The sequence below is a fragment of the Ammodytes marinus genome, assembly GCF_949987685.1.
Source record: "Ammodytes marinus genome assembly, chromosome: 10".
Taxonomy (NCBI): domain Eukaryota; kingdom Metazoa; phylum Chordata; class Actinopteri; order Uranoscopiformes; family Ammodytidae; genus Ammodytes; species Ammodytes marinus.
In genome coordinates, this window is record NC_137214.1 from 8,308,012 (window position 1) to 8,323,516 (window position 15,505).

Below are 15,505 nucleotides of genomic sequence, written 5' to 3' on the forward strand. Positions count from 1 at the left end.
CCTGGGAATATACTTCATCAGATAGCACCAATACATATATTTTCTTGTCTTTTTTTCGATTTGTGCCTTTATTTGGCCTTGATTTCCGGTTACAATACTTTCTGCCAAAATATTGACCCATAAAAAACTGAGATGACAATTTTGGCCAACATATAAAAGCAAGTACCTTGAAAATAAAGAAGTTAAATTGTGTGAAAAATGTATCAAAATATTCAAAGACCGAATGCAACTTAAAAATATAACAAAGTATGGCAGTGTTAAGAAATAAATTACATGAGAATGTCAAGAGAAATTACTGTTTGAATTACCATTCCAGGTAAGATAGAAGTAAGATTCCCATGTGGAGCTAATGTAAAGACATGCTTTCCTTCATTTACAAGATTACCGATTCCATCTGTACTGAAAATTGTTTTCACATTCACATTAAATCTAACTGCAAAAATGTAACGTCCATTCACGACTGTTGCGTGCATGATGATCTCTATGAGTAATAAACTGCCTTGAATTTCCAGTACAAAACAGCTATTCAGTGAGGCACAGCCCCAACTGACAAATCATTTTCATTGCTTACCCTTAAGCATCTGAACTACACTCTCCTTGGTCCAGAGAAAGCTTGTTTAAACCTCTCTTTTTTCATTCTCCTCTACAGTAGCCTTCAGAGCAGATCTCCCCTTTGCCTCTCTTTTGTTGCTTCTCAGTGCCAGGCGATGTTGAGGTAAATTGAATTTGGCAAACAAAGTGGGGGGGAAACGAGGATAATTCAGAGTCTTTCTGATTTGGTTTAGTGAGTGGTGGTGTACCACTGCCAGCTGTTGGTGCCTTTCATCAGAGAAGAGAGAAAAGTCCCAAATAAAGAATTCCTGTAGTGGCAAGTCTCTGTAAAGAGTCTCCAACCCGAGCAGCCAATACTCCAATGAATAGAAAAAGAGGAACAGCCAATATTCACACATATATAAGAGGTCATTTACACAGCATTGTTACTTTTGGCACATTGATTTTAAGATTATAATCATCTTTTTTTTGCAAATATTGCAGGTCCCTGTACAACAACATTGACAAAAATACTCTGAGGGTGGAGCTTTTATGAATTTGCAAGGCGTAACATTTTTAATTTAGATTACCAGTTCCTCCTCACTCCAGAAGAAAAAAGAAACGCTTGATAAAAGGAAATGAGGAGTCATTCCGAGTTTGAGTGAGAAAAAAGACGTCTGATATGTCATCAATACAAAATGGTCCCATCTTGTGTTTTCAAGATGTCTTGGGTTTAAATTGGGCTCATTTATTGTAGGTTCCCCTCTTGAAATGAGCCAGGCAGTGTATGAAGGACAGCAACAACAGGACATCCATATTCTGCATACAAAAACAGATGAGGAGGAGGGGTGCGTAGATGTCACTCAATGCATTTGTGTATATAGCTACATCTTTAGGGAAAAGGGGAATAAATACATAATTCAGGGGAGATAGTTCTGCTGAGAAAATACAAAAACAAATTTCCTCAAAAAGGCGACAGAACTGTTTTCAAGGCTTATTCATTTTTTTCAGACAAAAGTAAAACTAAAACGACTATAAGAACAAACAAAGCAAGAACAACAAAAGCAAGAAAAATGCAGCCATGGTCGTTTCAAATCTCAATCAAGCTTGACACAATCACTCAATAGGTAGTTTGCAAAGTACAAGAAGTTTATCATGCAGATATTAATTTCCTCTTCAGTGGGGGGTAGGGGTAGGGGTGGGGGAGAGGGATTAAAAGGAAGTGGGAGTATTCAGGGGGAACGTAGTACTCATGCAGCTCTGGCATAGCGTCAGTGTAGGTATGCTTGGGAAGGAGGGCTGAGCAGGTCGTGGGGGGAAAGTGAGAAGGGGTTGCAACAGCAGCTGATAACAAAATATTACCTCAGTTTCTCAAAAGAGGTCATCAGTGCTATGTCTTTATTTGGGTCTCTCTCAGCTCGCTTCCCCTTCAGTGTCTCAATCCTAGGGAACTTTGCACTGGTCTTGTGGCGGTACAGCTTTTTGTGTGCAGGCCCAGGGTTAATAAAGTTGGGTTTATCAAACATGTTACAGCCCAGAGCTAGTTGGGGGAATAAGGGATGAGATGGGTTGAATTTGGCCTGGTTTTTTCCTCCCTTTCCCCCAGCCTTCCTACCTCTCCCAGCCCCTGTTAGCCCAGTTCCTTTTTTCTTCAGGTCAGCCTCTGTGCCTGCCAAGATTTTCAGGGTCTTTAGGTTGAGGTTATTGGCCTCGGAGGGCGTGCAGGCCTCGGACATAGGATTCCACAGCGGCTCGATGGAGGCCATCATAAACCTTTGGACCTCAGCCATGCCAGAAACTATGTTGGACAGAATATTGGAGGGCTCCTCGAATTCTCTCTGGTCATCCCCAACCAGGCTGTTGCTCTCTGACCAGCCAGTGCCAGACCAGTCCCCAGTGCTACTACTATCAGTCAGGCTTGTGCCACAACCACCTGCCTGGTTCTTTGCTGCCTTACCCTCCAACATTGCCTTTATCTTTTTGGTGGAGCGCGAGTTCTGTTTGGGGGTCTTGACCTTTTCTGACTTAGGAGCTCTGGGTGGCCGGACTTTCTTTGGGCTTTGTCCCGCAGCCGTCTGTTTGCAATTGCCTTTCCTCTTTGACTTAATGCTTTTTGCACCAGTCAACATTTCACCAGTCTGTTCATCGAATTCTCCCACCTCCTTTTTATCCAAACACAACACATCCTGATTGTTAAAGGTGTGCAGAGGAAACTGGCTGTCTTCCACTGTGTATGTATTTGCTGTGTGCTCTTGTTGCTGCATAATGTCACAGTTCCACTTTGCTTCCCTATTGCAGTCCATAGTCATATCATTCACATCCTGGTATTCTCCAACATTGCCTGCCATCTTCATCTCACGCCCAACTACCTGGGGGGACAGATTGGGGGTTTCAGGAGGAGAAAGCTCTGACAGTGATGAGTGTCTAAACTTGTCTGGAGTGAAGTTGGAGATGTCCAGCAGGTCTGTGGACTCCCTGAGCGGGGTAAGGGCATCCACACTCTGCTGAATCAGCACTTTAGGACTGCAATGAGCTAAGAAACTGTCTCGGCCCTCCTCTTCTCCCTCTCGCTCACAGGACTTGAGGGAGCTATAATTGCTGGAGGAGGCTGACAGAGAGCCCACTGAGTCATAGCTGATGAGCCTGCCATTGTCTGTGCACAGGGACCCTCTCTGGTATTGCACCTGGCCCTCAACACAGGCAGACTGACACACTTGCAGATCTGCCCCGGGCTGCAGCCCAGCCTCAGTCAGGTAGCTCTTCTCATAAAGTAGCCTGTCAGCCTCAGGGCTCAACTGGCTGTAGTTAGACACTGGCAGGCTGTCATTCAGGGGAACAGCAGGTGGAAAGTTGTTGGGTAAGATGGGAGTCTCTGGTGTCTCGGGCCCAAAGCTCTGGCTGTGACTTGCACAGAGCTGTGGGTGCCACATCTGGGGGAAGCTGGGGCAGTTCTGGGGAGACTGCTGGAGCTCCGACTCGGAGGGCGGCGAGAGGACGCAGCTCTGAGCGAGCTGCAGAGACGAAAACTGTTTCTCCTCTAGGGATAGCCCCAGAGGATACTGCTGCCTAGAGGGCTGCTGGGGGAAATAAGAGATAGCTACTCCACTGGAGGAGTCTGTAGCATCTAACAGGGTCTGCAGGTAGCCCCCCGGGATGACAGGGACACCCGCCTCCACCTCCTCTGAGGAGGCAGCTTTGTCAGGAGAGCAGGTGGATGAAACAAAGGGAAATTTCTCCTCAGATGTGTGAGCAGTGGTGGTATTGTCAGAGAAATGGGGTTTGACTGTAGCTGAGCTAATGCCTGCCTCTTCTAACTCAGCAGTAGGGTCCTCAATCTGTGCTGCAGCGACACAGGCATCCGTTTCATTTGTCACGCTTCTCCCCTCTTCTCCTTCTGCCTCTTTCATTTTCTTGCTCCTCAGCCTGGCTTCACTTTTGAATTTCCTTATCCTGACTGTTTTATTTCCTCCCAATCTCCTCGCCTCCCTCTCTTCCCTCTCCTGGGAGCGGCTCTTGGCTGTGGCTGTGTGCGTGATAGAGTCTGTGTCCAATGTCAGTGGGAGGCCTGGGGCTACTATTATTCCCCCTAACGTGGGGGTGGCGTCTTCTTTAGTGACACCTCTCTGGCCCTGATCAGAGAGAGGGGAGCCCTGTGCTGTTGCTGATTGCTCCACAGTGTGAATCCTCTGAACCTTAATCCTGTTTGCAATCTTGTATTTCCTTTTGGGATGACTAGAATTAAAAGGGCGATGATGGCGCCCGTTTAGATGAACACCGCGTTGTTGTTTATCTCTGGCAGCCAGCTTAAGCTGTTCCTGTCTCTCTCTTTGCCTCTCCTGCCAGAAATCCTTCAGAGGAGCGAGTGTTTCATATTTGCTTACTGTGTCAGTGTTTAAGTTCACAGTAGCATCCACGGGGTCCAGCTTGCCCAGTTTCACAGACATGAGTTTCTCCCCTTTAAACCTGTTGATGATGATGTACTTGATGACCACTGGTGGCTCTTTACGGCAGGATTTCCTGCGTTTTTTGGGACACCAGTCTACATCTTCCTCCTCTTTTTGACCGGACGGAGCTTTCTCTTTTTTCTCTGCATTCTTCTCACTCTCAATCGAGTCCACGTCATATAAATAGTCATCACTGTATCGAACCTTTCTCTTGGAGCGCAAACCATAGTTGAGGGGATTAGAGGGGCTAAGCAGTCTCTTTGATGGGCCCTTCTTAAACTTTCCCTCCTGCAGGGTGTCCGAGGAGGAGCCGGTGCAGGAGCTGTCATCACTGAATTCGCCTGACTCCTCTGTAGAATTGAAGTCCATTAGGTAGTTGACTTTTGGAGTGGAAATGGGTGAGCCTTGGGAACCATCCAGGGGGCTCCTACCACTGCAGTCCCCAGCCTTTTCCTCCTGTCCTGCCACCAGGATGAGCTCATCCCCTTTGGGCTGAAGCTCCTCAACACTCCTCCTCAAGACTCCTGCCCCTTCCTCTTTCTTGGCACAGTTGGCCAGGACACTGGGGAAGAAGTTGAACTGTGTTTCCTCCTGGAGCACATTTGTTTTCTCCCTCATGTTGTCCTGAAAAGACTCATAACGAATCTTCAGCGAACACACATCACTGCTTAAAGTTGAGTCATCATCTTCATCGTCAAATAGATTGTCAACGTCATCCTCAGAGAAGAGATTGACTGACAGTTCATTCTTAGAACAAAGGTCCAGCAGTTCCATCTTACTCTCACTGATGAATGATTCAAAGTAGCCCCAGTCCTGGCCGGCATTAGCTAGCAGAACCTCCTCTCCGCTCACTTTGTCAAGTAACAGTCCCTCATACAAGTTCTTAGCTGTTGCATCATCCTCTGGGTCATCACAGTCTTCCGTTTTGTTTCCATCTACTCTCTTGCCCTCACCTGGGGCTTTCGGCAGAGGAAAGCTAAGTAGTTGGTCAGAGAGGAGCTGTTCTCCGTAGTGACTCACTGCTTCCCCCGCATGGCTCAGGCACTGGATGCTGATGTTGTTGATGTCAGAAAAGTCCTCTCGGCTCACGTCCCCTATCCTTACACTTAGCCCAGTCTCTGTGTCAGGGTTGGTGTTAGGGTCATGGGGCGGACCGTTCTGGATGGTACTAGGGTCAGTAGCATCACAGGTCTCAATGAAACAGCCGAGGCAGGTGCGAGTGGGCTGAAGAAGACACTCTTCAGTCAGGGAAGACACAGTGCCAGGCTCCATCATTGTGCCTGACAGAGGGAGGGTGACAGGCAGCAGAAGGGAAGTCTTCTGGGTGTCTCCTGTTGGGCCCCAGGAGCTTACAGCCTGTGATTCAGGAGTGGGAGTGTGATGAAGGTGGGAGACTACAGTTGGAGCGTCATCAGGAGGAGGGCAGGGTGCGACTGTCAGGCCCAGAGAAGGGTCAGTGTCAAGAGGCAAGGGGAGGGGTGGTGATGTAGGCGTGGTCCTCTGGTGAGTTGGGCAGGCCTGTTGTGAAGTCTCTGCAGCAGGAGGAGGCGAGGATGGAGGGAGAGCAGCATCAACCAGCTGGCACAGACCCAGATCACCACTCTGCTCACATACCCCTGCAAGGAAAAAGAAAAGGAAAAATTCAATTCTTTCAACTGTAATTTTGAAGTACAATCCAATTGTTTTTGTTCAGTTGTTACACAGACATTTATTTGTTCAATTTTAGTGACAATAAACCCCATAGAGTTTAAAATGTCAATTGTTAGGGCACAGTTTAGGGAATGTTAGGAGCCTGTTACTGGCCAGGAAAGGCCAGGGTACAGAGCGGCACTAACTCTTCGCTGGTTTGGAAACAGGACGTGCCTACACCAGGGGCCGGGACAGGGATTCTCACGACCAACGAGACCTACTAAAACTTTGCAACGGCCAAATTTAAAAACATAGCTACTATGAGACCATAATCTAAACATTATCGCCGTCTGTAGCGATCACAACGACCAGCACAAGTCTATATAGGTTGTATTTGGCTATCAAAACAAAAGAGCAATATGATATATCTGCAGCTGTTGTGCTCAATGTTAGTGCTAGCATTAGCTGGGAGAGCCGCAACGTATACAGTGACATCATGTGGTGGCTCTCTAGCCCAACTTGAACTAACTGCCAACCAGCCCTAAGACGCACCCGGAATTGTAACCTGGTTTTCTTTGTTGGAAAAGGGGTATAAGTGATGCCAGCCCTAATTACATTTTGATGCTAGATTCAATAACGGGCATGAGCTATGTCAATTTGGGTAAGGACAACTTCTTACTCATTACTGGTGATGTTTAAATGTCTAGGCAAGGCATATAGTAAAATAGCCATAACAAATCCTACCACATACTCAGAACACACAAGGAGTGTGATTTGAAAATGGAGTCACCAACTTTATGTTAAGTGGTTAAAGCTGGGGTGGAGGATTTGGGGAGAATATTCGATTTCAAATACCTCAACCGCTCCACTTGTTCTCTTTGGTCCCTCCCCTATGGTCCCTCCCTGACACGCTCTACACCAACAAAGTTGTGCCAAAGTGAATGGACAGTCCCAACAGCCAATAAGAACAGAGAATCGGAGCCTCGCTCTGGTTGGTCAACGTGTACAGCTCATGTTAACTTTGACCAATCAGAAATCATCACTGTATACCCCAGCTTTAAGTGCTGCTTGAAATGCAGTTTCAATGCAGTACAATTATGCATCACCTATATCAGTGGTTCTCAATTATTTTCTATCATGCCCCCCCTAGGGGACAGGAATTTGTTGCGCCCCCCCCCCCCCCCCCCCCCCCTTAAATTGAAATACTATTGAGAACCTGCTAATATTTATTTATTTATCTGTACAAAAACAATGTATGAGTTTCTGGCACGAGCATTCTGCATACAATCACCTTATTATCAAATTAGATAACAAACATTAGCTGAGATAACTTCTGCAGCAAAAAAATTAACAAGACTACTCAGTCTGTGTGAATCTCAGGACAGAGAAACGAGAGCAAATGATTCACTGAGGTTTGCATTTCATTCAAAACATTTTTAAACTGTAAACATAGTTAGGGTGGTGTTTTTTTCTTATTATAGGCCAATAGGCCTTCTGTGATGCGATAACCAATAATTAATTAATGTTATTATTAGTCTACTTGCTTGATTTCTTTTCAAATAGCCTACAGAGACACTTGGAGACACATGTGGACATTTATTTACTGCAAATCGCGGATTTTCGCGCGGATATGACCATACACAAGCACACATCGCGCTTGCTAGCACTAAAAAAAAAAAATAAAAAAAAAGTTGGAACTTGGTCAGTTGGAAATCAAGGCAGCCCGCGCCCCCCCCCCCCCCCCCCCCCCCCCTGACAACTCATGGAGGGGACATATTACCACAATGATACTATGGTAATATATCTTCCTATAGCAACCTGAGATATGATATCAAACAAATGCAGTCATCGTGCATTACATCCCCCTCCCTTTAGCATTGCATCTGTGTTGACGCAGATCCAACTTAATGTTACAAAATATCACAAAATCACGCCGATTGGCAGCAACAATTGCAGTAATGACTAAATTGAAAGTAGGTTTTGGTGATTATCTACAGGTCGATTGTGACAATGTCTCAATCAGTTGAGGACATCCATCTGATGAGTAACAATCAAAACCCACAGAAGCAGGCTTGTAGCAGCAGGCAGATAGCTTTGTTTGCTTTGCATAATTAGATGACAGCAGCGGAGGCAGGTACGTACACATGGGACACGACAGGCCCATATGTTGGAGACTGTATAACCAATATCATCTTCACATGCCTCCCTCGACAAACCCAAGCTGCTGGTTTGCACAATATTCTTTAAAATCCCACCAGAAAAATTTCAATTGAAAAACACAACACAGCAATTAATGTATCCACAAAGGTTAACTAGCAACGTCCCCCATTTTAGAATGGATGCACCTAATCATTATTGAGGTAGTGATAAATGCTTGAGGGGAAGACTGCTTAACACACAGTATTCAACAGGGCTGCATTGGTGGCAAGAAAATCCTTCAATATGGATATGATTTGAGGGTGATTTAATGAGGTAATGAAATTTATGATAGTGGGTCTCCCTGGCTCTGTATCCTGCAGACACACCGGAGCAACCACAACACCCACTAGAGGCATGGAACTGCGCCATTGTCATCCTTAATGAAGAAAACCTCAAGAGAAATATGCATCTCCTCTCCTCTCGGAGTCACAAAGCTTTTATAGCGGTAACTTATCAGGGGCTGCAGATGAATCACAGTTAGGTGTGTGTGCCATCAGTTCCCTTTAGTCCGTGAGCTAAAATGACCTCAGACAAAAAGCATGTTACTGAGACATTATTTCTGTGGAGTGTGAGAGGAGATATCATCTTCTGCATTTAACTCTTTCTTTATTATTACATTTTGAGCCACATAGCATTATATGGCTCTAATTGTAAAGAGAGGAGCATAGGATGAATCCAATGATTCTACCCCAGTCTTGGACACAATTTATTTAGATTATACAGTATGTAAACAGTGCCGGTGATCGAAATCTACAAAGTAATTTTCTAGAACTCTTAGATATGGCAAATATAAATAAATTATTACTTATCCGTTTCCTTAGCCCCACAAAGAAGCAAAGCCACAGAAAGAGGTTAACAACAAAAAAAGAGGGAAAATGTACTTCCTTTATCCTCCTGTGTTCATGTGAAACCTAAGCTGCCAACTTATATTGCCAAAAGATTGTTCAAAATTGCAGTGAAACAATTACTCATATTGAAAAATGTGTTTCCTCAGGGTTTAAAATGGATTAACAATCTATCCTTTCTAAAGTGTGCGTGCATGTGATTTTATGGTGTGTTGTGTACAGTAGATGCGTGTATCTGTGTGGGGGTGTGTATATGCATGTGTGTGTTTGGGAGAGAGAGGGAGAGTGATAGAGTGTGAGTATTGGCTTGGGGGTATAGTGTTATCGAGAGGCCATCTGTCTCCAGCTGGACCATTAGTTCTTCAGCTGTTCAGAATGTGCCACAGATCACTCAGTCAGACAGGTATACAAACACACACACACACACACACACACACACACACACACACACACACACACACACACACACACACAAACACAGGTCTTACAGTGAGTGACTACAGTAGGGATGACAAATCAAGTTTGACATTAGAGGTCAGAGGGGGATCAGCAGCCTCATATTCACTGACATGGTGCAGCAAAATGTTGCTCCTGAATCTGAGCTGGCAAATGTAAACAAGATAAACATCCAAAATACTCACTGCTGCCAGAATTCAATATGCAGCTTTAGATACAGAGCAGCTCATGTACGAATAAAAAACAAGCGTTGCACACAGAGTTTTAAGCTTGTAATTGTGTTAGCGGAAGAAATGCTCCTTGAACAGAAACCTGGGCTGGATGTGACACAGCTCCTGGGAGCTGGCATGGACATTCACTGCCGAGCATATGGAAGGACCCCGGCTGCTGGCAGGAGGTGGTGATCTTCTGATCCCCAGCCCTGCCAAACCCAGCCATGCTAGACAGCCCGACTACCGCCAAACTAGACTAGACCAGTTAGTGCTCTGCGCTTTCAGAGTCTCCTCTATCTATCTTTCTAGTCATGACATTTACGGGCAGCATCCACCTAAAGGTGAGCCTGAGCTGCGCTGTGCCAGGTGGCTCTGTTGGGACACAAGCCCATGCAGAGGGACATGGTCGTGGACATGAGAGGAGAGAGACGAGCTGGCGTCTGTGGCCTTGTCTATTAGTATGTCAGATGCCACACCTGCGCTCATACATCCAAGCCTTTTCTCTCTTCATTTCCAATCCATTGTAATCACTCACAAACCAACAAAAGACGAATATTTCAATACAACTGTCCCTGAAATAAACATCAAAAAACTCAAATCTATTCAATGTGGCTGAAAGAATAAAGTAGTTCAAATATCACAATATGAAGAACAATGTAAACGAAAACAGTTGACACAGCCTTTTTCCTCCTTTTTAATTGCTTTTTTGAAATCATTCCATACTCCCATCCCCCCCTTTCCATCCCTCTTCTGCTCGATATCTCCCCCCGTTCCAACTTGCCTGCTCCTTATCCCTGTTCCGTGGAGGCTTTTACATTCGCAAAATGCCGAGCTAGCCGTTTTGCAGCTCAGCTACCCGGGGCGTTCACTCATCCAGCTGGTAGGCCAGCCACAGAAGCCGCTTGCTTGCCATCGTCTTTCTCCATCTTCACTATATGACATTTTGTGAATGGTGGGGTGGGGGGCGGGGTCAATCCAGCCAGTACAGGATGTTCATAATAAGTGGTGAGTAACTGCAGCATGATTCATGGCCACCCTCTTCAGAGAGCTGCCATATTCCTGCTAAATGGAGCCGCTTTCACCCATTCGTCTCTTGTTATACCATCCTCTATCGCTTCCTCATTTCCCGACTAGTGCTGAGGATAATCAAACCCTACGGAGCCTGACCAGACCTGAAACACCTAAGATAAACCTCATTTTAGGATCAGTGGTGCTTGGTAGAGGTAAACTTTAGGGGGCAGTAGGTAGTGGCTGAATAAGTCTAGTAAAATCATTGTGGCCTATAAGTCTAGTAAAAAGAAGAGCCTACACTTAGGTTTTTTATTAAGAATCGCAATATGGAAATATAATTATGATACATGGATAATGTTACTGCGAGTAGAGGCAACCTGAACAACAAAATAATGACACAAATAAATCTGAATAAGCTGTATTTTCCACATACAACCTATTGCTTGCATGAATAAATGTGGAATAATGTGACAGAATTAATGGTGGCACCCTCTTTAACATTTGCACCTTTTTATGAGAAAAATGGGTAGATGTCACATTTCTGACTTGTGGATGCATCGGGAGAGAGGATTAACAATAGCTTAAAAACGCCTCATTTAATGTTTCCTCTCCACTTTTCATTTACAAATGTCTGGATGTGTTTCAGGTTTCCCCATATCTTGTCAAAGAGCTTAAAACGGAGGGTGAAAAGCTAATTCAAGGACGCTAGCTCCATGCGGTAATACTAATTGTCTTTTCGAAGTTTGAAAGACGAGAGAAAGAACAACGTCATTGAGCTTTAATTTGTTTTGTTTTTCAAATTGCAAATTCAGCCTTTTCGTATTATAAAGAACTTATGTTTGATATTTTTTCTGATTAAAAAAAAGGGAATAATCTTCACCTGTGTCCTCGGCTACATTTGCAATCTCTGGTTCTGAAGTCTTCACGATCAATGTGAGACTGCTGTCTGTTAACACATCCATCAATACGGCTCAACGCTTCACCTCCTACGCATCATTTTGACTGGCCCACCTGTTGGAAAGAGAGAAACAGAGAGAGGACGGGGAGGAAAAAGCAATAGAATAACATTAACAGCGTCACAATAGGTTTCAAAACAACAAAGACAGACACGACACAAAAGTTGCAGTGATCATAGAAAAAAGAAAGCTCCAAACATGAAAGAGACATCAGAGAGGCACTCTGGGGAAACCAAGTGATCGCTTGTTCCTTCACTATATCTCGGATTCGTGTCGAAGATTCATTTAAACTTTGCCAACCAAGAAAGTACACAAAGAATCACAGCCGAGATCGCTATGGCAACTGTACGCCATAGCATCCTATTTTAAGCTTCATTTAACATTTATAGCTAGAGTTGTTAACCTATGCGAACCTTGCATAGGCGGCTCTGAGCATATTTGTTTATTGTAATTAGCTGACTCCCTCCCTCCTGTGTGCCTCGGCAGCACGGAAAAAGCAACCCAGCTCAGAGGACAGATTAAAGAGATGTGACTGAGGCGGTGACAGCAAACTTTGAGCGCTGACAATACTTTCTACTGTGCAGCGAGTGACGGTGGAACTGGGGGTTGGGGATGATTGAGTGTTCGTGAATAGCTGGATGCAGTGAGCTGGGTTCACTGCAACATGAAACAATACATTATGGTAGGAAAAGAGAGAGGCTAGGTTAAATTGTCTCGTTGAAAATGGTACACAGAAGAAAAAAAGCTTATTAAAGCTATTGTGCAAAACTTCTTCGTATAAATGAATATCGGTTACATTCAAGCCATTGCCGAATGAGATAAGACAGAGTTGATTATGCTCTATCAGCTCCACAAAAAAAATATCTCTGTATTTTTCACAATGGCAGTGTTTTCAAACTGGTGTTGCACCCCCGACACCTGCGCAGTAGCTCAGAATAATCCCAAGAAGCGCCCAAGAAATCTTTCAGTTGTTGATTCTACTGCTAAGAAAAAAAGATAAAATGCAGAAACACCGACAACGTTGTTGTAATTACTTAGAATTGGGGCAACAGAAGTTACGCACGATAGCTTTTAGGTGGGACAGAGATCGAGAGGATTGGTTGAAGTGATTTGAAATTGGGTGGGGTGGCACACAAATTAACCTGAAAGAATAATGATGCCACAGGAGTCTCTGGGCCAGTAAATGATGAACATTTGATGCTGTGGCCTCCCGACTGTTTATATTGTTTGCTTTTTTTTTGTCCAGCTCCTGCGGTCCTTCTCTGGAGGAGAGCTGCTGCAGGATGACAAATGAGCCAGGGGAGGGGGATCTAATAACACCATCTCCTTGTGGTGCGAAAACGGCGGCTGAGAGATTAAGACAGACGGCAGACAATAAGACAAAGGTAGTGTGTGCGTCCGACTACAAACAACTGCCATCTCTTTCATCCTATTGCTTCTAAATGTCATTAGCTGCTCACTGACCTAAGCTGGGGAGAGAGAGTTACCTGAAGGGAACCCCTTGCTTCAGCTCACAGTTACACACACACACAAGCGCACACACACACACACACACACAGACACACACACACACACACACACACACACACACACACACACACACACAGACCGGCTCAGTGGGAAATTATCTCATGAGCCATAACATGTGCTCATGTGTGCAGCGGGTGCAAGGAGCCCGTAGGTGGGTAGAGCCAGCCAGACAGACCCCTGTTCTTCTTCTTCATAGGGAAGTGCTTTTACTCCTAAAGCCGGCCTAGGCTCGAGTGCACGTGGCATTTACAGAGCTAAGAGAGGTTTTTCAGGTCATCTTGTATCAATTCGGCACACAGGCGAAATTGAAATTGTACATCTGGCAATAAAAACATCCCCTTCCACAAAGCATGAATTGTAATTGGATATCCCCTCTTGAACTAGCTGATCCAGATGAGCTATGCCCAGACCTATCAATGCAACAGTCCCATGGACTATTAGAAATATATTTATTCCAGTCACTCAGTAGCCTACCTATTTTGAGCTCAACCATCTTCAAAATTTTTGTTTTTCACTCTATTCACAACTTACTCAAAATGCATTTCAGTACAGGTCCCAAATCCAGAACAATACAACACAAGGTAATTCAATAATCTTTCTTCAGGACCACCTTTTCCCAATTTCCATTCGATTCCGAGGTCCTTATTGTTGGAACAGTTTAGCAAGTCATATTAGAACCACCATTAGAGCCACCCGGCAAGCCCTGTTCTATTCCCAATCACTTTATAGGTCCTTTTTTACTGATTTATTATGTGCAATAAATTAAATTAATGTGAAAATAGGCTGCAGCCACAGAGCAGTGTGTGACAAACGGCACAGCTGGGATGCTGGTCGGACTACATACTGTAGGTCCTGCCAGAGCTTGGCGCCTAGAGCTGCTTGTGGATGTGTGTAGCGATGGTTTTTGCATTTTGTGTGTGAGTGCGTGCGTGCCTGTGTGCGTGCGTGTGTGTGTATATTTATGGCCAAATTGCATGTGTGTGTCAGACAAAGCCTGGAGGCTGAGGAGGACCCTAGCATCAGCATCCACTGGCAGAAGCTGCACATACTGTACAATCGAGGGAAAGAGGGGGGAGAAAACAAAAGCTGGGCATTTCACAACACTCCCAACACCCATTCTGCCATCCAGCTCCCCCATGCCACAAATGTGTTTATTTTTCCACATTATTCATGATTCACCTCTATGCCCCCCTCCCATTCACCATCTCCACCACTCTGTCAGGACCTGACAAGAGGCCATTTCAATAATGAAGATGGACTAACTGCAATACAGAGTGCACATAAATTGGAGCTACCGCCAACAAGCATGTCCAATTTGCCACACGGTTAAGCCTAATGCCTGGGCGCAGCTTTAAGAGAGCGCCCCGGCCGCCGTCAACAGGTTTGTGCCGACCTGACTCATCCATCCACATCATTAATACTTCACAGAGGGCACCGTCATTTAACTCTGCCACAGGAAACCGCTCTTTAAACACCGCACATTAGGGCACGTAATCACTGTGCACTCATTTCTGGAGCATTCAGCAGGTGTAGGAGAACGGCGGGCACTCCTGACCCCTCGCCATTGTTCTCGCGTGTGTCCTTTGCGCGACGAGTAACAGAAATAAAGACAAAGAGTAGAGAGTGGGGAACACGGCAAAACGGAATGATTAGGATTTGATTTATCCTTTTAAGCCGTCCACCACCTCCTCTACACACACCATGTGTTAATGTGCAGCTTGGATAACAAGATAAGAACATGTTTACCAGCTCTATATGGAACTTATCAGCGCCACAATCTAATTCCTGCAAGGCTCTATACCCGCATCCTCGTTTCACCACATTTCTCCTCCATTGGATTGCACTTCCCTCCAATGAAGCAGCAGCAAGAGGCACGGCAGGAGTAGGGATCGTGTATAATTGCCGAAAATACGAAGCAAGGTCCCACGGCGGCAGTATACGTGGCTACAAAGGGGCCCATTGTGTCAACAGAGGGAAAGAGTCAGGGGCCGAAAGGAATAGATCCCCAACAGAGGAGCTCTCTCAAAGCGGGCACAGCGCCACAGGGAACACTGATCCAAACGGACAGCGCTGAAATGGCGACTCCTCTTTTCAGCAGAGGTATACAGTTTCCCGAGCAGGTCCGACCGGCTGGCTGCAGACTGCAGAGGCTGAGTACACCTGCCTCACACACGCAACTCTACATGCTAATA

At 45.2% G+C, this 15,505-nt stretch overlaps 1 protein-coding gene across 1 annotated transcript; it reads right to left on the bottom strand.

Moving 5' to 3' along the window:
* Positions 1-1,889: 1,889 nt before the first annotated feature.
* nexmifb (neurite extension and migration factor b) lies at positions 1,890-11,789 on the bottom strand (the record flags this gene model as incomplete). Its single annotated transcript, XM_080035982.1, has 2 exons — positions 1,890-6,091; positions 11,708-11,789. 2 exons carry the CDS (start codon positions 11,787-11,789, stop codon positions 1,890-1,892), a joined length of 4,284 nt encoding a protein of 1,427 aa, XP_079892108.1.
* Between the last annotated feature and the right edge of the window lie 3,716 nt (positions 11,790-15,505).